The sequence below is a fragment of the Leucoraja erinacea genome, chromosome 19 (assembly GCF_028641065.1).
Source record: "Leucoraja erinacea ecotype New England chromosome 19, Leri_hhj_1, whole genome shotgun sequence".
NCBI classification, from domain to species: Eukaryota; Metazoa; Chordata; class Chondrichthyes; order Rajiformes; family Rajidae; genus Leucoraja; species Leucoraja erinaceus.
The window spans coordinates 37982924-38008269 of record NC_073395.1 but is presented as its reverse complement, the minus strand read 5'-3'; the positions used below and the strand labels follow the sequence as shown (position 1 = coordinate 38008269).

General features: G+C 42.7%; 1 protein-coding gene across 1 annotated transcript in view; it reads left to right on the top strand.

Moving 5' to 3' along the window:
* cftr (CF transmembrane conductance regulator) overlaps positions 1–24161 on the top strand; it is a 143693-nt gene extending 119532 nt beyond the window's left edge. Inside the window, exons 19-27 of the mRNA XM_055650852.1 lie at positions 3836–3986; positions 6825–7052; positions 8466–8566; positions 9498–9734; positions 12930–13085; positions 13716–13805; positions 17172–17344; positions 17924–18029; positions 19970–24161. Coding sequence (XP_055506827.1) covers positions 3836–3986; positions 6825–7052; positions 8466–8566; positions 9498–9734; positions 12930–13085; positions 13716–13805; positions 17172–17344; positions 17924–18029; positions 19970–20176 — 1449 coding nt within the window. The 3' untranslated portion in view covers positions 20177–24161. The remainder of the gene's footprint in view (positions 1–3835; positions 3987–6824; positions 7053–8465; positions 8567–9497; positions 9735–12929; positions 13086–13715; positions 13806–17171; positions 17345–17923; positions 18030–19969) is intronic.
* The last annotated feature ends 1185 nt before the right edge of the window (positions 24162–25346 follow it).

Below are 25346 nucleotides of genomic sequence, written 5' to 3'. Positions count from 1 at the left end.
CATCCTCCTTTCTTCTTCCCGTCCCCCCTCCACCCCACATCAGTCTGAAGAAGGCTCTCGACCCGAAACGTTGCCTTTTCCTTCACTCCGTAGATGCTGCTCACCCGCTGAGTTTCTCCAGCATTTTTGTCTATCTTCGATTTTCCAGCATCTGCAGTTCCTTCTTAAACAAACAAGATGAATTTGAAACTAGTACAATGACTTGGGTGGGGGAGTGACAGAGAGAGAGAGGGGATGCAAGGGTTACGAAGTTAGAGAAGTCAATATTCATACCTCTGGGGTGTAAGCTGTCCAAGCAAAATATGAAGTGCTGTTCCTCCAATTTGCGTTTGGCCTCACTCTGACAGTGGGGGAGGTTCCAGGACAGTGTAGGGGAAAGGGAAGGGGAATTAAAGTGTTTGACAAGCAGGAGGGAAAGAGAACACAAGCTCTAAATTTCCATGTCCAGTGCCATCAGAGGCTAGCCTGCATTAATAAGACTAAATCATTGTAATTCTGAATGGTTTCTGGCAAGCAGAGCAACTGGCATAAATCTATTAAAGGATGAAGTAAAACATTTATATAATACTATGCATTGGTGAATACATAGAAACATAGAAACATAGAAATTAGGTGCAGGAGTAGGCCATTCGGCCCTTCGAGCCTGCACTGCCATTCAATATGATCATGGCTGATCATCCAACTCAGTATCCCGTACCTGCCTTCTCTCCATACCCCCTGATCCCCTTAGCCAGAAGGGCCACATCTAACTCCCTCTTAAATATAGCCAATGAACTGGCCTCAACTACCCTCTGTGGCAGAGAGTTCCAGAGATTCACCACTCTCTGTGTGAAAAAAGTTCTTCTCATCTCGGTTTTAAAGGATTTCCCTTATCCTTAAGCTGTGACCCCTTGTCCTGGACTTCCCCAACATCGGGAACAATCTTCCTGCATCTAGCCTGTCCAACCCCTTAAGAATTTTGTAAGTTTCTATAAGATCCCCTCTCAATCTCCTAAATTCTAGAGAGTATAAACCAAGTCTAATCCAGTCTTTCTTCACAAGACAGTCCTGACATCCCAGGAATCAGTCTGGTGAACCGTCTCTGCACTCCCTCTATGGCAATAATGTCCTTCCTCAGATTTGGAGACCAAAACTGTACGCAATACTCCAGGTGTGGTCTCACCAAGACCCTGTACAACTGCAGTAATAATAATAATAATAATAACTTTATTTATAAAGCACTTTTAGGCAACATCAGTTACCACAAAGTGCTGTACAAGGGAAATCAACAAAAAGTTATCACAAACTACTAAAACCATTAAGACGACAGGACTATAAAAACAGTAAAAAATTAAAAGACATTAAAAGCACTAAAACAGGAACAATGTCTCAGCCAGTGTCGAAAGCCAGTGAATAAAAGTGCGTTTTTAGGGAGGATTTAAAGATGGACAGTGAAGGGGCCTGTCTGATCTGCAGCGGCAAGGTGTTCCAGAGTGCCGGTGCAGCAACAGAAAAGGCTCTATCCCCTCTGAGCTTCCGCTTAGACCTTGGTACCTCAAGGAGCAGCTGATCCGCTGACCTGAGGCACCGGGTAGGAGCATATAGGTGGAGCAGCTCAGAGAGGTAAGGCGGGGCGAGGCCATTCAAAGATTTAAAAACAAATAAAAGAATTTTAAAATGAACTCGAAAGTGCACTGGAAGCCAGTGAAGGGAGGCCAAAATTGGGGTAATGTGCTCCCTCTTTCGAGTTCCGGTTAAAAGGCGAGCGGCAGCATTTTGGACCAACTGGAGACGCGCCAACGAAGCTCGCGAGACTCCAGTGTAGAGCGCATTACAGTAATCCAGCCGAGATGTAATAAAGGCATGGATTACTGTTTCAAAATGCTGCCGCTCGAGAATAGGCTTCACCTTTGCCAGCTTCCTTAGGTGAAAGAAGCTGGACTTAACCACTGCGCCTATTTGCTTATCTAATTTAAAATCACTGTCCATCATAAAACCCAGGTTTAAAACTGTTGGCTTTACAAACACTGCAAGTGGACCCAAGTCAACAGAGGGAGGTTCACGGCAGCCATTAGGGCCGAACAAAATCACTTCTGTCTTTTAGAACCTTCCTGCTCCTATACTCAAATCCTTTTGCAATGAAAGCTAACATACCATTCGCTTTCTTTACTGCCTGCTGCACCTGCATGCCCACCTTCAATGACTGGTGTACCATGACACCCAGGTCTCGCTGCATCTCCCCCTTTCCCAATCGGCCACCATTTAGATAATAGTCTGCTTTCCCGTTTTTGCCACCAAAATGGATAACCTCACATTTATCCACATTATACTGCATCTGCCAAACATTTGCACACTCACCCAGCCTATCCAAGTCACCTTGCAGTCTCCTAGCATCCTCCTCACAGCTAACACTGCCCCCCAGCTTAGTGTCATCCACAAACTTGGAGATATTGCCTTCAATTCCCTCATCCAGATCATTAATATATATTGTAAATAGCTGGGGTCCCAGTACTGAGCCTTGGGGTACCCCACTAGTCACTGCCTGCCATTGTGAAAAGGACCCGTTTATTCCTACTCTTTGCTTCCTGTTTGCCAGCCAGTTCTCTATCCACATCAATACTGAACCCCCAATGCCTTGTGTTTTAAGTTTGTATAATAATCTCTTATGTGGGACCTTGTCGAAAGCCTTGTGGAAGTCCAGATACACCACATCCACTGGTTCTCCCCTATCCACGCTACTAGTTACATCCTCGAAAAATTCTATAAGATTCGTCAGACATGATTTACCTTTCGTAAATCCATGCTGAGTTTGTCCAATGATTTCACCACTTTCCAAATGTGCTGCTATCCCATCTTTAATAACTGACTCTAGCAGTTTCCCCACTACCGATGTTAGACTAACTGGTCTGTAATTCCCCATTTTCTCTCTCCCTTCCTTCTTAAAAAGTGGGGTTACGTTTGCTACCCGCCAATCTTCAGGAACTACTCCGGAATCTAAAGAGTTTTTGAAAGATTATTACTAATGCATCCACTATTTCTGGAGCTACTTCCTTAAGTACTCTGGGATGCAGCCTATCTGGCCCTGGGGATTTATCGGCCTTTAATCCATTCAATTTACCCAACACCACTTCCCAGCTAACCTGGATTTCACTCAATTCCTCCAACTCCTTTGACCCGCGGTCCCCTGCTATTTCCGGCAAATTACTTATGTCTTCCTTAGTGAAGACGGAACCAAAGTAGTTATTCAATTGGTCTGCCATATCCTTGTTCCCCATGATCAACTCATAGTGTCTTCGCCTACATAAGCTAGGGCTTATTTAGAATATTGGGTTCCCCAAGTCTTTCTGATTTGAAAATATGTCACCTTATCTTTCTTTGTTAAAAGTACATCAAAATTCTGGCACTTTAGTCCCAACTGCACCTTCAAACCAAGCAATGGTGCAGTGATGGAGTTCAGAAACTGCTCAGAGACAGTTTGAGATGATCGGCAAGTGTTGCCTTTGCTTGTACTGCCCACATCTCTTGAGTAGATAAGAACATCCACACAATATCCTGGAATGCCAGGTCGCAGGCTTCATTTTAATGTCATTCAACAGCAGTTTTACGGAGTGAATCTGTGAGGAAATAAAGAACCTACCACTGGGAGTAGCAAGTATCATTTGATCAAACCTAGGCAAGGTCTGCCTAAAAGTATTCGGACTAGAGATATCAGAGCATACTAGTTATTCTAACCTTTGGACCTATGTTATTAGGACCGCCAAAGCGTTTACAATCCTAACAATTTAGCTATAGTTTGTATAAGATGATAATTTTGATAAATGAGAGGCAATATAATGACTTTGCGTTCCATTTGCAGTTGATACTGATCGTAGTGGGTGCCATCAGTGTGGTGTCTATTTTGCAACCATACACTCTGCTGGCTGCGATCCCAGTCACCGTCATCTTCATTATGTTGAGGAATTACTTCCTCCGCACATCACAGCAGCTGAAACAGCTGGAATCTGAAGGTATGCATAAAGAGAGCAGATACTGATTGTTTAACCTTAGAGGGTGGCACAGCAGTAGAGTGGCTGCCTTGCAGTACCAGAGACCTGGTTTGATCCTGACTAAAGGGTGCCATTCTTTAACTGAGATTTTGTACGCTCCCCCCTGTGACCGTGCGGGTATTCTCTGGGTGCTACAGTTTCCTCCCACATTCCAAAACTGAATGTGTAGTTTAATATTCTTCTGTAAATTGTCCCTAGTCTGGAGGATAGAACTGCGGGTGATCGCTGGTCAGCACGTGCTTGGTGGGCCGAAGGGCCTGTTGCCATGCTGCATCTCTAAACTAAACTAAAACCCTGCAACCTAGTAATCAATAGTAATCAATAGCTAGTAATCAATAGGAACGGCACTCCCGCTGGAGTGGCCCAGCCCGAGGGAGGAACGGCACTCCCGCTGGAGTGGCCCAGCCCGAGGGAGGAACGGCACTCCCGCTGGAGTGGCCCAGCCTGAGGGTGGAACGGTACTCACGTGAGGGCGATCCGGTCCGGGGGCTGGGACGGTGCTCCGGTGGCTGGGACGACGTTCTGGCGGCGGTGTCCAGAGTCCTGGGTTCAGCCGCGGGCCGGCGGCTGCGTGTGCTGGACTGGAGGTGCGGCGGCTTCGACCACCCCAGGCCGCGGTGTTTGAACCGGCCCGTTCGCGTGGTTCGGTGAGCTGCGGGACTGTTTGTACCATCGCCCGGTGGGGAATCGCCTCAGCGCAGAGGGAGAAGAGGGAAGAGATTGCAGCCCTAAGATTTTTGCCTCCACCACAGTGAGGAGGTGTTTGGAGGACTCACTGTGGTGGATGTTAATTTGTGTTTATTGTTGTTTATTATTGTATCATTGTATGTATGACTGCAGGCACGAAATTTCGTTCAGACCGTAAGGTCTGAATGACAATAAAGGAAATTCAATTCAATTCAATTCAATTCAGAATCATACACATGAGGCCACTCTTTGTCCAGGTCTCCTGACCAAGGTACTGTTACGGCATCTTTTATCCTAGTTTTAGCATATCAACAGAGATAAGAGATGACTAATGGTCCACAATACCTCCTTGGTGTCTAATGGGCCTCATCTGTAACCCACTCCCACTCAGGCTCATGCCTCAGTATCGATTCTTCATTATCTCAGTTAGTGTTATAGAAAGATACAGCAGAGAAACGGGTCCATTGAGTCTGGGCCAACTATCAACCACCCATTCACACTAATCCTCCATTAATCCTATTATCACTGCGTGCTACCAACTCCCCCGCAGATTCTCCAATCAGCATACACTCTAGGAGCAAGTTGGGGTGGCTAATTAACCCATCAACCTGCATATCTTTGGGATGTGGGAGGAGCCCGGAGGACAAGAGGACAAAAAACATGTGATAAAGTCAAAGTCAATTGTATTTGTCACATGGTGAACGTAAGAACTCCACACAGACAGTGCCCGAGGTCAGGATTGAACCCAGCTCTCTGGTACTGTGAGGGAGCAGCTCTGCCAGCTGCATTACTGGGCTACCAGTTGGGGAAGAATTGGGAAGTTGACTTCATGCAAAAACTGTTTAGAAATCTGCATTGATAAATCCAGTTGCTTTTTGGGCATTTAAAATATAGTTAGTGCTAGCTGAATTTTTCAAGTTCTTACACGATCTTGGTCAATCAAAATGGTAATGAATCAAGCTTGGTAGATTCCAAAGGCAGGTTTTGCCTCACAGTTTCACTACCTCCATTACCTTGGGCCTTGAACAAAGCTATCCCCTCCATTCCATACCCCATGTCCAGGCTCATGGATCCCCTGCCCTCTTCCTCCTCCAGCCCTTATAGCCCACCCAGAAAAAGAGTGCCCTGATTTTTCCTACCTGTAATCTGGTCACTTTAAGCTGCAGTGATAATGAATGATGAAACAAACATTGCAAGGATGGATTTTATCCATTGTGCAACTCCAGGCTTTCCTTTTGAATTTATCCTTTATAGACATGATCAATTTTCCATATTTGATCTTTATAACCATAATGTTAATTGCTACCTTCACCAAATGTTTGTTTTTGCATAATAAATGAAAGTAAAATACTCCAAGGTTATGGACGTTCATAATTCAGTTTATTGCAAAGAAGCGCTCAGAAATTTGAATCAGATCAGCAAAGCTCCAAATTCTTTCAATGTGTCATACTTAGTTTGGCTACTTAATCTCAAGGGTCTGGTGAGGCCATTCATGGAAAGTATGATAAAAGTATTAATGAGACAAGTAGTGGAGGCCAGGATAGTGAGCCAAATGTGTCACAGATGCGTCACCATCTTCATTTTAATTTAACTTTAGATTAGAGATACAGCGCAGAACCAGGCCCTTCGGCCCATCAAGTCCACACCGACCAGCGATACCCCCACACATTAACACTATCCTGCACTAGGGACATTTTTTTACATTAATACCGCCAAACCTGTATGACTTTTGAGGAAACCGAGGTTCTCAGAGAAAACCCACGCGGTCACGGGGAGAAGGTATAAGCTCCGTGTAGACAACCTCCCGTATCAAGGATGGAACCCGGGTCTCTGCGCCACCGTGCTATGTTGGCCCGCCGTCTGGTGCCATAATGCCGACTGAGAAATCTTTTTCGAGGCAGACTCCTAATGCAGACGCCCAATTTAACCACATTTAACCGATCATTCTGCCAGGTGTTATGATATTTGATAATTCACTCACTAGCAGGTGAAAAATAATTACCAGTAAAACAGAAATTTACTTTATGGAAATTCTCCACTACTGTATTAACTGAAATCATAACTAGAGATCAGATTAATAACAATATCTGTGTTATCTCTCCTTGGTTATAGCTCGCAGCCCAATTTTCAGCCATCTCTTCACGTCATTGAGGGGACTGTGGACAGTGAGAGCTTTTGGCCGCCAGTCCTACTTTGAGACACTGTTTCACAAGGCTTTGAACCTCCACACTGCAAACTGGTTTCTCTACCTCTCAACACTGCGCTGGTTCCAGATGAGGATTGACATTATATTTGTCCTCTTCTTTATTGCAGTTACTTTCATCTCCATAGCAACACACAGTAAGTTGGTGAGATAATAAGAACGCATAAGCAGCACATTCATCAGCACCAAAGGGTAATGATGGGTTAACATTCTCATCAGAAACCCACGCACCTTAATGGATATAATGGATCTTTTTCATGCTTATGTACTGAGGAGTACGGGGTCAAAGTTAATAAACGTAATGAGAGGGTAATAGCTACAAGAAGCCCCCTTCCCAGGCCTGGAACTTTTTTGCTATAACCTTGATTGAGGCAATCATTCTGGTAAACACTGGCCTTCATAAGGTCATTAGTGAAAGGAGCAGAACTAGGCCTTTCGGCCCATCAAGCCTATTCCGCCATTCAATCATGGCTGATCTATCTCTCCCTCCTAACCCCATTCTCCTGTCTTCTCCCCATAACCCCTGACACTCTTACCAATCAAGAACCTGTCTATCTCTGCCTTAAGTATATCGACTGATTTGGCCTCTGAGGCTGTGACCTCTGGTCGTAGACTCTCCCACTAGTGGAAACATCCTCTCCACATCCATTCTATCCAGGCCTTTCACTATTTTGTAAGTTTCAATGAGGTCCCCTCTCATTTTTCTAAACACCAGCGAGTACAGGCTCAGTGCCAGCAAGCGCTCAGCATATGATAACCTACTCATTCCTGGGATCATTCCTGTAAACCTCCTCTCTAATGCTAGCACATCCTTCCTCAGATTGCCCAAGATTGCGCAAAATACTCCAAATGCGGTCTGACCGTTGCCTTATAAAGCCTCGGCATTACATCCCTGTATTTGTATTCTAGTCCGCTCGGAATAAATGCAACATTGTAATGCACTCTAAAATCTTACCAACCACTGAAGTCAGACTAACCTGCCTTGAAAGTGGCAGGGTTAAAGAGGGAACTGCAGATGCTGGAGAATCTGCAGTTCCCTCTTTAAGTGTAACCTTTGAAAGTGGCAGGGTTGCACACATGGGTCTGTGCTGCCCCATATGTGTACCAATATATCCCGAATGTAGGGGCTTGGAGAAGATCTTGGCTGTTCAGTGAACTAGGGCAGTAACCCGTGGGTAACATGCAGGAACATCAGGCCAAGAATTTTAGTAGTAGCTGGGAGAAGGAGCTTGCCCCATCATTATGAAGATAGACCAGTTATAAAGATATCACCGTTAATTGTTTATCTGTCCAAGCCATGATAATGGAGGGTTGATTTAGAGTAGGTAGACACAAAGTGCTGGAGTAACTCAGGGAGCATCTCTCGAGAGAAGGAATGGGTGACGTTTCGGGTCGAGACCCTTCATCAGGCTAATGTCAGGGGAGTGGGCGGTACAGAGATAATATGATTCAGAGAATCATTTTGCCAGTTGTGGCAACTATATGCCAACTCTATAACAGAATTCTAATATACCCCAATTACTGACTGGATTTACGTCTATTTTCTTTAGATGTCGGGGAAGGAAAAGTTGGAATTATTCTGACCTTAGCCATGAACATCACGAGTACTATGCAATGGGCTGTCAACTCAAGCATAGATGTGGATAGTCTGGTAAAAAAAAATTACAAAGTGCTCTCATTTTTTGCTGTAAATTTATTAGTGCAAAATTATTAAATAATCTAAAATAATAATCCAATGATAACTGTTCGTTCATTAAAAGTATTCCATGAAAATAACTCATCTACATCTCCTGAAAGTCTTAAGTATACGTAGAGTACAGAAATAGGCCCTTCAGCCCATTGAATACATGCCAACCACCATTCACATTAGTTCTATCTTGTTCCACTTTGGAATCCACTCCTTGTGCAGCAAGGGCAACTGACCTTGAAGTATTCAGTGATCATATTTTTAGGTGATAATAAGATGGGAATATTATGCACATCAATCACATCGCCAATGGGACACCAGTGGTGAGGAGGGGCTGGAGATTCAGATCTTCCATCTTCCTGTGGCATTATAAACCTGGTGGCAGCCACATAGAGAGACACAGGAGGTTCAATATGGAATCAATGTCATTCCCAGAAAATTCCTGTCCAAACAAAAATCATGGAAAATTAATGGAGAAACCGATTCTGGCATTAAAATTAAATCTTAATGGCTGTTGCCCCTGTGTTGGTTTGCATTTATAATAGAAGTCACAATAATACTTCCTGTCTGCACCATGTTACAAGATCCATCTAAGATGTTCAACGTCTAGAAGTTTCAGCCTTTTGTATGAAAAAGTTTTATTTTTCAAATAGATCGTTAGACTTGATTTCCATTAAGGATATTTTTTTCTTTATCTGGCATTATATCCCTATTTGTAATAGAGAAGTAAAACTTTTGTAAATCCTAAAATAATATTTGTTGTTCAACCATTGCACTTGGATAAGCAAAAGTTTAACAAATATCAAACTGATTCAACCATGGCTGAGAACCATTAAATCAACAGTACTTCATCTCGTGCATCTATCATGATCTGCAATAATGTTCTTGACTCTAGATGCGATCTGTAAGTCGTGTTTTTAAATACATTGACATACCCCCAGAAGGATCTGAAAGCAAGAATCAACAAAATGTCAACAACCCATTGGATGCACTTGTGATTGAGAATAAACATCTAACACATGAGTGGCCATCTGGAGGCCAAATGATGGTGAACAACCTCACAGCCAAGTATACCAGTGATGGCCGCGCAGTGCTGCAGGACCTTTCCTTCTCAGTGAATGCCGGGCAAAGGGTAAGGCAGTAGATACATCCATTCCAATGCACTTGACGTCAATGTTGATTGATTAAAAGGTAGAGCACGGAAATAGGCCCTTCAGCCCATTGAGTCCATGCCAACCACCATTCGCCCATTCACACTAGTTCTATGTTGTTCCACTTTGGACTCCATTCCTTGTGCAGCAAGGGCAACTGACCTTCACGCCCGCACATCTTTGGGATGTGGGAGGAAACCGGAGCACCCAGAGGAAACTCATAGGGAGTATGCACACACTCCACACAGACAGCAATAAAAGGCTATCTATCTATCTATCTATGCCAGGATAGGATCGAACCCACGTCTCTGGCGCTGTGTGGCAGCATCTCGACTAGTTGCACCACTGTGCCATCTCTTCTTTATTTCCAGTTTAAAAAATATTTTTATGCTCAGAGAATTACTCAATATAAATTGAGAAATACTAAATAAAGATACCGGATGTTAAATGATAAAAACGGAATAATTATATGTTATTCCTAGAATAGAAGGTGTCTGTGTAGAGTCTGCAAGTTCCTCAGGTATCTGTTTTCTTCATATATTCTAGAGCTTGCTGGATGGTTTATTGGCTACTTTACATAGTCCCTTGTGCCACTGGGTGGCTGGGCCCGCAGAGAATGGGTGGGTTGATGGTTGTGTTAGCAAGAACGGGGTACAGGGAGAAAAGTGGAAGAATTGGACCATTCCCACTGGAAATGTTCTGGGTGGGGGTGGGGGGTAAACTCAACAAACCCATTGTCTTCTGCAAACCCATGACAAAAGAACAAAACAAATCATGATGGAAATAACCTACTGTATAACCTGGTATCCAGTAAAAAATGTCCACAGATATTATTAATTATTTTTTATTGAATTAAATTACCAGGTAATAGTGTAATACAGAATGGAAACGGGCTCTTCAGCCAAACTTGCCTAAGCCGATAAAGATGCCCCATTTTCTTTAGTCCCACCTGCCGTATTTGGCCCATACCCCAAATCTTTCCGATCCATGTACCTACTCAAATGTCTTTCAAATGTTGTTTTAGTACCTGCCTCAACTACAGTCTCTGGCTGCTCGTTCCATACACCCATCACCATCCATGTAGAAAAGTTGCCCCTCGGTTTTTTAGCTTTCCCCTTATACCTTAAAACTATGTCCTCTGGTTCTTGATTCCTCTCATCTGGGTAAAAGACTCTGCATTTAGCTTATTCATTCCTCTCATGATCTTATACACCTCTGTACAATCACACCTCATCCTCCAGTGCTCCAAGGAATAAGGTCCTAGCCTGACTAACCTCTCCCTATACTGTAACTCAGACCCTAGCAACATCTTCGTAGATCTTCTCTGCACTCTTTCCAACTTAACAACATCCTCCCTAGAACAGGGTGACCAAATCTGAGCACAATACACATTACACAATTGTGACCTCACCAATGTCTTGTACAACTGTAACATCCCAACTTCTATACACAATATCCTGACTGATGAAAGCAAATGCACTGAAAGTCTTCTCAGCTACCTTATTTACCTGTGACGCCACTTTGATGAACTATGTACCAGCACTCCTAGGTCCCATCCCTCAACAACACTCCCCAGAGCCCTGCCATTCCTTGTGAAGGTCGTGCCCTGGTTTGACTTCCCAAAACGCAACATCTTGCACTTATCTGCACTAAACTCCATTAGCCATTCCTTGGCTTACTTGCTCAATGGTTGCAATTTTTAATAATCACCTTCCCTACCTAAGATACCACCCATTTTAATGTCACATGAAAACTTACTAATCATGATTTGTGCATTCTCATCCAAATCGTTGATATAAACTATAAACTGCAATGGGCCCAGCACTGATGCCTGAGGCACATCACTAGTCATAGACCTCCAGTCCAAAAACCAACCTTCCACCATCATGTGTAGTTTGAGCAGATTGGATTTAGGTTGCTACTGTCGGGGAGTTATGGATTTGGCCCCCAAGTTCAGTATCTTGCAATTAATTGCATACTTTCCCCTCCATTTAAGACTCTTGGACAAGTACCTAGATAGGAAGGGTTTGGTGGGCTATGGACCAAATGCAGGTAGATGATACTAGCTTAAATGAGGCATCTTGGCTGGCATGGATGGTTGTAATTCCGCAGGCCTTTGTAATTTGATGTCTCTAGCATTCATCCTTTTGTGCAAGACTGATTACATTTGCTGTAATCTCTGATTTCGCTCTGAACACTATGACTCTACTGGATATACTTTTGATGGCAGACGTCTTTAAAATAGACTGTGTCCAAAAGGATTTCCTAAGATTCTTTAATACACTAGGCAATTTAATGCATTGTAAAATAGTAAGTTTCACCACTAGTCTTTGGTAGCTAACTTGATTATATGATCATGTTTATTTTGCAAAAACCAAATGCAATTTATCTATCCATCTTCTATCTATACATAACTAAAACTCTGATCTTGTTATCTTCCGGTTTGCGCGGTCTTTCTATTTGCGTAAAAACGGTTTGCGATAGCGCTATGATTTTCCCCCAGTTCACTCGCCATTCTCCTGTGATGCGAGTCCACCAAGTTTCGTTCCGATCGGTTGAATGTCGTAAAAGTTAGCGAGGTTTAATTCCTCCCTCCCGCTCCCCCACACAACAACCCCCCTCCCCGCTCCCAAACACCCCCACCTCCACACACCACTCCCCCCTCACAACCCCTCTGCCTGCACACCCCGCCCCAGCCCACACACACACACATCCTCCCCCACACACCCCCCCTCCCACACACCCTCCTGCCCACATACACCCTCCCCCCTACACATCCCTCCTCCCCTCCCCACCCAACACCCACCCCCCGCCACACACCCCACTTCCCTTCCCCCCCTCCCCTCCTCCACATGAAGAGGAGGGGGAGGGAGTGCTTGGCAATGAGGGGAAATGATCCACGCCTGCACAGTTTGGGGCTATGTGTGAGTGGTGGAATATTGCGTTGGGGAATGGGTTGCGTTGGGGGACCAGTCACACTTAGTCTAGAAGGGTCTAAATATTTGTTGCTATTTATTTGATGATCCACTTCTGAGGCACTGAATAATGGCTCAAACTCAGTCCCTCTACAACAACTATTGATTTTTTTCCTTTAAGATAGTTACTTTACAAACACATTCAGACCATTTTCTGTGTCCGTTTAATAATGTTATTAAGCACTGTGCTCAACACAATAGGTTGGACTGTTGGGACGGACGGGTGCTGGGAAAAGCACTTTACTTTCTGCTTTTTTGCGCCTCCTGTCTACTGAAGGGGAAATACAGATTGATGGGATTTCCTGGAATTCAGTCTCTCTGCGAAAGTGGCGGAAAGCATTTGGTGTCATACCTCAGGTAATGTTTCAGATATAATTCACTATTTAGTACATTGCATGGTACGTGGCAAGCTGTAATTCCAGTACTCTCCACAGCATATTAGTAAAAGCCTTGATTGATTTTCTCTTGCAACGTCAAGACAATAACCTGAGTCATGAGTCACATGAACTTTACCACCCGTAATGATTAAAGTTTAGTTTAGTTTAGAGATACAGCGCGGAAACAGGCCCTTCGGCCCACCACGTCCGCACACCAACACTATCCTACACACACTGGGGACAAGTTTTACCTTTACAAAGCCAATTAACCTACAAACCTGTACATCTTTGGAGGTGGAGCTAGATAAGATGAAGTTTGTGGATTCACGGTGAAAAATTCAATTATAATCCTGACATAATAGGTGTGTCAAGAACATAGGCTGTTTATTACATTCCAGTGCATTTGAAACTATTGCAAACAACTAGAATAGTCAGCAATTGGCACAGACACACAGCAGTGCCATCTCTAGCTTGCAGACTTAAACAGGAGAGGGTGAGCATACTTCCTCTGTTCATCTTGTTTGATAACATGTTGCTGATATCCCTGCAAACTGTTGTAAATGTGAATGCCTCTCAGAAATCAACTGAAATTTAATATTCCACCTTACAGAAAGTCTTTGTGTTCTCTGGGACTTTCCGGAAGAATCTAGACCCTTATGAACAGTGGACTGATGAGGAGATCTGGAAGGTCACTGAAGAGGTGCATAAACCTTTTTTTTTTAAATATAGCACGTTATTCATTTTTTTTGCATGGAATAAATGTGATATTGGGATATATAATTTCAAATAAATAACCAATGTGATTGATTTTTATCTTACTATAAATAACCTGTTTTTTATTGTTGAAGGTGACTTCATGTTCATAATATGCTTGGAACCGGAAAATGTGAGGCTGGAATGTCAAACACATTTTAAATTAAAAAGTAGGGGATTCTTTAAAACGGGGGACATCTGTGTGATCTCAGCTCTCAGGGGCACACGGAGCTGTTTCTTTTGTTTGTGATCCAATCCAAGACATCCTGTGTTTTAGAATAATTAACTTCCTGGCGTCTCTTGATGGGATTACTCCTGTTTTTTTTGTTTTTTTTTTTAAATCAAAAAATGTATTCAATTATTAAAAAATAATATTTACACTACAATAAAACAAGCCAGAACCCACCACCATAAATACAATACAAACATATATCCATAATAAACTATTATACAATTATGATACAATCCTTATTGAGGATACATTCAACACCCTGCGGAGCCCAGCGGTCCTGGAACTCCCTCAGGGTGCCCACAGACAGGGCGTATTCCCTTTCTAATCCCACCCGGGCACGGACGTAACCCCGGAAAAGGGGCAGGCAGCTGGCTCGGGTAGAGCCCTCCGCCGTCTGGCGCCGTGACTCGCGGATGGCCAGCTTGGCCAGGCCCAGGAGCAACCCAACCAGGACATCTTCAGCCCTACCCTCTCCCCTACGCACAGGGTGTCCAAAGATGAGGATGGTGGGTGAAAAATGCAGCCAGAAGGCAAGGAGCAGCCCCTTTAGATATTCAAACAGTGGCTGCAGCCTCACGCACTCCATGTACACGTGGTACACAGACTCTTCCAGCCCGCAAAAGTGGCAGGCGGCTGGCGAGTCTGTGAACCGCGAGAGAAACAGGTTGCAGGGAACACCTCGGTGCAATACCCTCCACCCCAGGTCCCCAATGTAGAGGGGGAGAATCCCTGCGTAGAGGGACCCCCACCGGGGACCCCCCTCGCGACCGGAAGGCAACACTGACCGCCACTTGGTGTCCGGACGGTGGACCAGGGCGAGGAAGTGCAGGGTGTGGAGGAGGAGCCTGTACAGGACACGCCTCCCTGCATCTTGGAGGGGGGATTGCTCCTGTTGATAGGGGGCCTTCAGGAGTCTGTGAGCTAAGGTTTGAGGAGAGATAACTGCTGGTCCTTCCAGGTCATTGAGGCTGTCAAATTGGTTTTCACAAAAAACTGTAGTAACTGACTGGGGACAGGCAGCATCTCTGAGCAGAAGGAATAGGTGACGTTTCAGGTCGAGACCCTTCTTCTGACCATCTCAACCCATTCCTTCTCCCCAGAGATGCTGCATTTCTGCTGAGTTACTCCAGCTTTTTGTGTCTATCTTCGGTTTAAATCAGCATCTGCTGTTCCTTCCTACAAATTAGTTTTCAAACAGCAACATTTTCATTGCCAGCACTGATTTAGGGCAAACTGATGTAGTTAGCAGAATACATTAGGCAGTGTGATCTTCCCAGCCTCATGGTCTTTCCAATGATGTGATGCCCAGGTGATGTTGAATCCTTGCGGTCTCTCACTTGAATTATGCTTGACTGAACAATTTGCTTAGTTTATTGTCATTTGTACCGAGGTACAGTGAAAAGGTTTTGTTGCCATCCAGTCAGCAGAAAGACAATACATGATTATAATCGTACATGGTAAGGAAATAACGTTTAGAGCAAGGTAAAGCCAGCAAAGTCTGATCAAGGATTGTCCGAGGGTCACCATTGCTCTGTTTGTGGAAGGTTGATTCCGTTGTTTGATAACAGCTGAGAAGAAACTGTCCCTGAATCTGGAGGTGTGCGTTTTCACACTTCTCTTTGTGCTTCTCTCTCTGGTTAAAGGAGTGCTGGTTACGACATTTTGTTAAGAGGAGGACTTTGAAACAGTTAGCTTTCAAAGCTAACTCTTTGAAAATGATGTGTTTCCTGAACTTGTTTTTTAATTTCCAACCCTGGCATTGAAGTAATACAGGTGAATCAGTGTGTCTACCCCTCTGTGATTCAGGCCAGAGTGTTCAAGCATGTAATGAAAGTCCTCCGTGGCCTTAGCTTTAGCTTCCAGAGCTGCATTCAATGTACTGATGACCATAGCATGTGTTTCCACATCAGAACTTGTGCGAGTGGCTGAGATGTCAGGTTCTTAGTGTTGACAGCAAAACCCACCTCACAAAGATGGTATTCCTAGTCACGGATTTTACACAGATTATTGCATTTTTTAATGATATTGCAATATAGTGCCATCCAACATTTGAACAAAATGTGTTTTCTAGCACCCTTGCTGCAAAGTTACATAAAAATACATAGGCTAAATAAGACATAATAGATATTTCCTTTGAATGTAATTATACATGGTTGAGGGCATCAGAGCCAATGTGAAATATAAATTAATTCTGATTGAATTAAAGGAAGACAGAGCACAGAACTTAGACACGTACAGCACAGGAACAGCTTCTCCAGCCCACAATATCCATGCTGAACATGATGCCAAACTCCACTAATCGCATCTGCATGCACATGATCCTTTATCCCTGTGGCTACCAAACTGTACAACTGCTCCTTCCCCCTTCTGTCGTGGGGTAGACTGACTCCCCTCCTCCCCCCCGCTCCCAATCTGTGCATATCCCCAATTTTTTCCACACATCACTTTAATTTCATGTTTCATGTATCTTGTTGTATTTTATGACCGTTGGCCTCCTGGGATCAATAACGTTCTATCGTATTGTACCGTACGATCCATATATCTCCATTCCTGCACATCCATGTGATATATTCATATTCAGAGAAAATATGATTCAAGCTTAAACAAGCTTCACATATTATGTTACTTGCCCCTTGTGTGTGGATTCAAGGGAATTGATGGGAATGTGAAGTGAATACTATGGGATTAGTATAAATGGGTGCTGGATGGTTAATGTGGACCAGGTGGGCTGAAAGTGCTCTTTCCATTCAATGGTGGGAATGGTCAGGAGCAAGCCAATGGCTCTTTATATAAATGGTCTTTATTTACTCACCAATGTGTGCTGGTGGACATCAGGTCTCAGTGTGATGGGTGACCATGGGACAGCACTTGCAAGCCATTCATGGCGGAACATATTGAACATATTCTTGTTTGTGCTGGTGTTAGGGGTTATGAGCAGAAGGCAGGAGAATGGGGTTGGGAGGGAAAGATAGATCAGCCATGATTGAATGGCGGAGTAGACTTGATGGGCCGAATGGCCGATTTCTGCTCCTGGAACTTATGAACTTATGAACTTTACTGATGCTAATTATATCAATGTAGGTTGGCTTGAAATCAATGATTGAACAATTTCCGGATAATCTTAACTTTGTTTTGGTGGATGGCGGCTACATTCTCAGCAATGGCCACAAACAACTCATGTGTTTGGCTCGATCTATTCTCAGCAAGGCCAAAATCCTGTTGCTCGATGAACCTACTGCACACCTGGACCCTGTGTAAGTCGACTTACAGACTATTTTCATGTATTCATTTCTCGTGATGTAGAGCCACAATTTATTGCCCATCCTCAATTGCCCATAAGATAGTGGTGGTGATCCATCATATGGAACCACTACAGTCCTTATCATAAAGGTACTCCCACAGTGCTGTTGGGATAAGGAAATAATCTCCATACCGGGCCAAGGTGCGGGCTTGGCTAGGATATGAAGGCAGGACCTACAGCATTTAACTTGTCACAAATCATTAACCAAGAATATTTACATAGGCCAACAAGTTCACTAGCAGAGCAGAATTTTAATTTATGTCCTTTTGTGCCATTATTATTTATAATTTTATTCTAAAAATGTGCCCAACTGATAACATAGCGAAAGTAAACAAAAGTATAATATGAGCATTGGTATGAGTCAGTGTATTAAAAAGATCATAATTTCAAAGGATTGTAATATTATTTGACATCAAATCTATCGCTAGTAACAAATTGACCGCATGTTTGAATTGTTATGTCATAAATAATTATATATACTAGATGGTATGTAAAATGACAATTTAGAATCTAAATCCTTTTCTTTCAACAGAACGTTCCAAATCATAAGAAAGACTTTGAAAAATACATTTTCAAACTGCACAGTTATACTGTCAGAGCACAGAGTAGAAGCTCTCCTCGATTGCCAGCAATTTCTGGTATGTTTTGTTTGCTGTCTCTTCCTTGCATTATTCGGGCATATCATTTGTAGTGGGAAGCAGCGTGTTATTTGTGGATAATATAATAATAATAATAATAATAATAATAAACTTTATTACGGACTCAAGGTCCAGACAAGGGGCAACATTACATTAAAAATCCATTGCATATCAAATATCATAAATATATATCAAATCTTGGTATATCACTTATAAAAACATCATAATTTATATATTTTTATATATTTAACACAATACATAAATTAAAAATCCAGATTAAAAGATGATCAATGTCCTACAACGAGATGATACCAGTGTCTCCACAACTGGGATTCGTAGCGTGTAGTGCTAACCCTTATGTTTGACAAGGCCACAATAAGCACATTTTTAGAGTCATTTATCCTGCAAATGAATTTATACATGTGGTGTCTTAGGATAGCTTCTAAAGTATTGACTCCTGCAGCCACAAACATATTACTGGCGCTACACCATCTAGGTTTCCTTAGCAGTGTTCTCATGTTATCGTTATATGCCACCTTTAGTCTCTGCATACTAGTCTTTAAATAGTTCGACCACAGGTGTGCAGTGTAGAGTGGTGTGCAGTATGCTCTAAATAGCGACATCTTCACCACATCTGCACACGCACCAAATTTACGCAAGAGAATATTTGCCTGTACATACAGCATGTGTTATTGCCTATAAATATCCTCATCATCTGTCATTTGTTCAGTAATAATATGCCCTAGATATTTTAGTATAGACACAAAGGTCAAACAGTTGTTGGCAGGAACAGAGAAATCTGGTTTCAACGTTATATATCTCTTTAGTAAAGGGGCAGAAGCCTGTCCTGAAGGATTACCCTATTTCCCCTCGCTTTCATTTGTGCCATCTTCACTTTTGGCATTTAATCACACCTGCCTTACTCCCATGTTTACTTTAGCGCGGAAACAGGCTCTTCGGCCCACCGAGTCCGCTCCGACCAGCAATCCCCACACATTAACACCACCCTACACACACTAGGGACAATTTACAAATACCAAGCCAATTAACCTACAAACCTGTACGTCTTTAGAGTGTGGGAGGAAACCGAAGATCTCAGAGAAAACCCACGCGGTCACGGGCAGAACGTACAAACTCCATACAAACAGGACCCGTAGTGGGGATCGAACCCAGGTCTCTGGCGCTGCAAGCGCTGTAGGGGCAGCAACTCAACCGCTGCGCCACCTTGCCGCACGTTCTTCCCTCTCCTTTCCCTTGGTATCTTTTTATTTTTTACTCTACAGCCTTTCCCGGTTCTGATGAAAGGTCTTCAGCCCTTCTCTGTCGATGCTCTCCATTTTTCTGCTGGTTATATCCTAATCTTGGGTCATTGACAAAGGTAGAAAACAAACATAGGTGGTGGTCAATTGCCTGAATGATTTGACTAGTTACCTGGCGAACAATTTTATTTCCCCCTCCCTCTATGCGCAACCATCCCTTTCACAAATCCACGCCATAAATTGATCTGAAAAGCCACTAACTTCGCCGTGGGACATCTTTAGGATCACTTTTTGTTCTTAATACTGCTGAAACATACTATTTAAAATAGAATATAGAACAGTACAGCACAACAGGGCCCACAGTACTGCCAAACATAAGAAGCTCTAAGAGCACATAATCCATTGGTATCCAAAAGCCTCCTTATGCCACCACACATCTCCATCTGCCACCACCAACCACTGAAGAGCTTTAATCCCCCTTATGCACAACTTAAACCTTTCCCCCTCTCACCTTAAAGCAAATAGTATTCGATATTTCCATCCTGGGTGTCCCAAAATAGTTCATTTCTTTCAGCTGATCTTTGCACAAAAATTGAAACTTCTTTACCTTCTTAATGGATAATACCTAATAAAAAAATATATTTTGTCCAATACCTAATTGTGTGTTTGATTTCATTGTAGGTGATTGAAGGAAGTTCAGTCAAACAGTTTGATGCTCTGCAGAAGCTTCTAACAGAAGCAAATCTTTTCAAGCAGGTCTTTGGACATTTGGACCGTGCAAAACTATTCACCGCTCACAAAAGGAATTCAAGCAAAAGGAAAACACGTCCAAAAATAACTGCCTTGCAGGAAGAGGCAGAAGAGGACCTCCAAGAAACAAGGTTATGAAGCTACAAAGAACAAAATGCACAACAGTCTCATCAAGCTATTGGAAGCAGGGAATTGCAGAGAACCTACAACTGCAGCACAAAACTCTGCACTACTCTTAGAAACTGGTAGCCTGAGCAAATCCTCACGGACCTTTAGGTTTGTGTGTGTAAGTACATATTTACATCTAAATTAATCCACATTATAGACATGTGACTTACATAGGATCCCATAGGTAAAGCTAATCTTCCAAACTGTTGACTCAGCAAAGCTCTATTGCATTTAGGGCTCCTTTGGTGATGCTTACGATCCAACTGTCTTCCAATGTTGGCCCAATAGAAGCTTAATCAATCACCAGTGTTGTAATATCACAGTCAGTCTTGGCTCTGACGGCACCCGACCTATTGACAGGGCACTATGATCTTTCATTTACGAATAGCTCCAAATAAGTAAATTTGGGAAGGGTCAGATCATTTGCACGGCTGAGATGCATGAAGTATTGGTGTTCTAAACTTTGATGTAGAAGGCGTGGGTCAACCAAGTATTTTCAAACATTATGTCAAAAAATTGACTGTGCCTAGGAAATGGTAAAACTTCAATATAAAAAATCAGCTCAGGGTCTTCATATATATTTGATTATTGGAGAGTATTTTGTAGTCATCTGGCCCCTGAGAACAGACAAGTGTGGAAACAGATTATTGGGTCCACATCCATTTGTATAATCCTACATTCATTCCATTTTTAATTCTCCCCATGTTCTTATTAATTTCCCTCAGATTATACCTTTGACACTAGGATGTTTTACAGTTAATTAACCGACCAGCCTGTATAGCTATCGATATATATACGCGGTAGAAAATCTACCTAGTCCCAAGGGGAATGTGCAAACTCTAAGGTCAGGATTGAGCCTAAATCTCTGGCTCTGCACCACTGAAAATATGCAGTGGATTGGAGAATGTCATTTCAACAAGACCCTGAATATTGATTTCTTTCAATTCAGGTACCCCACCATTCCCTCTCTCCATCCCTCCCCCACCCAAGTCACACCAGCTTCTTGTTTTCACTCTACAAACAACTACCAATGGCCTGTTTCCTTTATCGTCGTTACTTTTTTGCATATCTTTCATTCATTGTTCTTTATCTCTCCACATCACCATCTACATCTCTCATTTCCCTTATCCCTAACCAGTCTGAAGAAGGGTCTCGACCCGAAACGTCACCCATTCCTTCTCTCCAGAGATGCTGCCTGTCCCGCTGAATTACTCCAACTTTTTGTGTCTTTCTACTGTAATATTTTCAAAGCAGTTATCCTCGGAAATTGTGCATCAGGAAAAGGCCAGCATTTATTACCTATTTCATCCTGCTTGAGGTCATATTGTGACTTCTGGAATCACTGTAGATTTGATCACAAGTCCGAAGATTCTGGTCGAGTGACCAAGAAGAAGTGAAGGGGAACACTAAAGTGAAGATGCCTGCTGCACATATCCCTGTGGATGTTTGAAGCCGCAGGGACGTTTCTGGCTACAAAAGAACAATTGTAATTTTCTACACAAGTGGAGTGATGGTTATCGATCTTCCTGTTTTAAACTGTTCCACTGAAGTAAACGTGTCATTTACCTTGTGGTATATTAACAGACACAGATTCTCAAGTGGGGCCAAAAGCTTTTTGTTGGGAAGATATTGGCACACATTTCATAGAAAAATGTTACAGATTCAAACTAATATTTAACAATAGGAATATGTTTTGTACCTTTGGACGTTACAATCATCAGTGTGATTGGTATTTAAAAAGGGAGCATTAAAATGAAATATAAAATTATAAAAGGACTGGACAAGCTAGATGCAGGAAAAAATGTTCCCAATGTTGGGCGAGTCCAGAACCAGGGGCCACAGTCTTAGAATAAAGGGGAGGCCATTTAAGACTGAGGTGAGAAAAACCTTTTTCACCCAGAGAGTTGTGAATGTGTGGAATTCCCTGCCACAGAGGGCAGTGGAGGCCAAATCACTGGATGGATTTAAGAGAGAGGTAGATAGAGCTCTAGGGGCTGGTGGTATCAAGGGATATAGGGAGAAGGCAGGCATGGGTTATTGATTGGGGACGATCAGCCATGATCACAATGAATGGCGGTTCTGGTTCGAAGGGCCGAATGGCCTCCTCCTGCACCTATTTTCTATGTTTCTATGTTTCACTGTAAACAAATGTATACTTCTATATAATTGATCAATATTAAAAAAAAAAGAATTCAGTGTGCTCATGTTAGGAATTCTTTAATTAGAGCATCTATTGGAAACAAAATAGCATCATAAACTATTTAATGCAAAGCCGAATTTACCTTTTAACGGCTATTAAACTTAGAACTGCCTACAAGTTAGGTTTAGCACAAATTATGAAAACAAAAATAATAATTAGCATTTTTGAATGTATTATAGTTATTGTACGACAAACATATTTGGCGACATGTTCAAGTAATTAACATACATTTATAACTTTATTTCATCATTTTAGAGAGATATTAGTGTTCATGTGATATAGCGTGTGTAATAAAGATTTCTATATAAACAACTATCTAACCTGATTCATTTCAACTCTGGACAAGTCTCTGCTCATTCTCATTTTTCAAGCTGCGAATATAAAAATAAATGTGCTGAGTAATAAACATTGGATGCTGACTGTGACATGTACATCCCCAACATGTACAGTGGCTTGCAAAAGTTTTCATACCCCTTGAACTTTTCCACATTTTGTCACGTTACAACCACAAACGTAAATGTATTTTATTGGGATTTTATGTGATAGACCAACACAAAGTGGCGCATAATTGTGAAGTGGAAGGAAAATGATACATGGTTTTCAAATTTTTTTGCAAATAAAAAACTGAAAAGTGTGGCGCGCAAAAGTTTCCCTGTCCCTGCTGAAGAAAAGCATCCCCACAGCATGATGCTGCCACCACCATGTTTCACAGTGGGGATGGTGTGTTCAGGGTGATGTGCAGTGTTAGTTTTCCGCCACACATAGCGTTTTGCATTTAGGCCAAAAACTTCAATTTTGGTCTCATCTGACCAGAGCACCTTCCTCCACATGTTTGCTGTGTCCCCCACATGGCTTGTGGCAAACTGCAAACGGGACTTCTTATGGCTTTTTTTCCAACAATGGCTTTCTTCTTGCCACTCTTCCATAAAGGCCCGATTTGTGGAGTGCACGACTAATAGTTGTCCTGTGGACAGATTCTCCCACCTGAGCTGTGGATCTCTGCAGCTCCTCCAGAGTTACCATGGGCCTTGGCTGCTTCTCTGATCAATGCTCTCCTTGCCCGGCTTGGCAGTTTAGGTGGACGGCCATGTCTTGGTAGGTTTGCACTTGTGCCATACTCTTTCCATTATCGGATAATGGATTGAACAGTGCTCCGTGAGATGTTCAAAGCTTGGGATATTTTTTTACAACCTAACCCTGCTTTAAACTTCTCCACAACTTTATCCCTGACCTGCCAGGTGCGTTCCTTGGGCTTCATGATGCTGTTTGTTCACTAATGTTCTCTTAACAAACCTCTGAGGCCTTCACAGAACAGCTGTATTTATACTGAGATTGGATTACACACAAGTGGACTCTATTTACTAATTAGGTGACTTCTGAAGGTAATTGGTTGCACTGGATTTTATTTAGGGGTATCTGAGTAAAGGGGCCTGAATCCTTTTGCACGCCACACTTTTCAGTTTATTATTTGTAAAAAAATTTGAAAACCATGTATCATTTTCCTTCCACTTCACAATTATGCACCACTTTGTGTTGGTCTATCACATAAAATCCCAATAAAATACATTTACGTTTGTGGTTGTAACGTGACAAAATGTGGAAAAGGTCAAGGGGTATGAATACTTTTGCAAGCCACTGTATACCATCTTCATATTGTTTCTCTTTTGCACAATGACAAACCGATACCAATAAGGCTGCAGAACAGTACAAGGGGGAACTCTACAAAAGGGACGGATTGCATCTTAACAGGTGTGGGACCAGCATTCTGGCAGGCAGGTTTGCCACTGCTACACGGGTGGCTTTAAACTGAATAAGGGGGGTGGGGTGTCGAATGGGATAGTGGAGGATGGAGTTAAAGGGAAAGGGTTTCTTAAATGTGTGAGCGTAGAGACCGAGGGGTGTAAAATGAGGGTAGAAGCAATAGGTAGCAAGGTGAAAAGTAAAAGTGGCAGGCACACAAAACCCGGGCAAAAATCAAAAAGGGCCACTTTTCAACATAATTGTATAAGGGGTAAGAGTGTTGTAAAAACAAGCCTGAAGGGTTTGTCTCTCAATGCAAGGAGCATTCGTAATAAAGTGGATGAGTTGAATGTGCAGATAGCTATTAATGACTATGATATAGTTGGGATCACGGAGACATGGCTCCAGGGTGACCAAGGCTGGGAGCTGAACATCCAGGGATATTCAATATTCAGGAGGGATAGAGAGAAAGGAAAAGGAGGTGGGGTAGCGTTACTGATTAGAGAGGAGATTAATGCAATGGAAAGGAAGGACATTAGTTTGGAGGATGTGGAATCGGTATGTGTAGAGCTGCGAAACACTAAGGGGCAGAAAACGCTGGTGGGTGTTGTGTACAGGCCACCTAACAGTAGTAGTGAAGTTGGAGATGGTATCAAACAGGAAATTAGAAATGCGTGCGACAAAGGCAAAACAGTTATAATGGGTGACTTCAATCTACATATAGATTGGGTGAATCAAATTGGCAGGGGTGCTGAGGAAGAGGATTTCTTGGAATGTATGCGGGATAGTTATCTAAATCAACATGTAGAGGAACCAACGAGAGAGCAGGCTATTTTAGACTGGGTATTGAGTAATGAGGAAGGGTTAGTTAGCAATCTTGTTGTACGTGCCCCCTTGGGCAAGAGTGACCATAATATGGTTGAGTTCTTCATTAGGATGGAGCGTGACATTGTTAATTCAGAAACAATGGTTCCGAACTTAAAGAAAGGTAACTTTGAGGGTATGAGACGTGAATTGGCCAAGATTGACTGACAATTAATTCTAAAAGGGTTGACGGTGGATGTGCAATGGAAGACATTTAAAGACTGCATGGATGAACTACAAAAATTGTTCATCCCAGTTTGGCAAAAGAATAAATCAGGGAAGGTAGTACATCCGTGGATAACAAGGGAAATCAGGGATAGTATCAAAGCGAAGGAT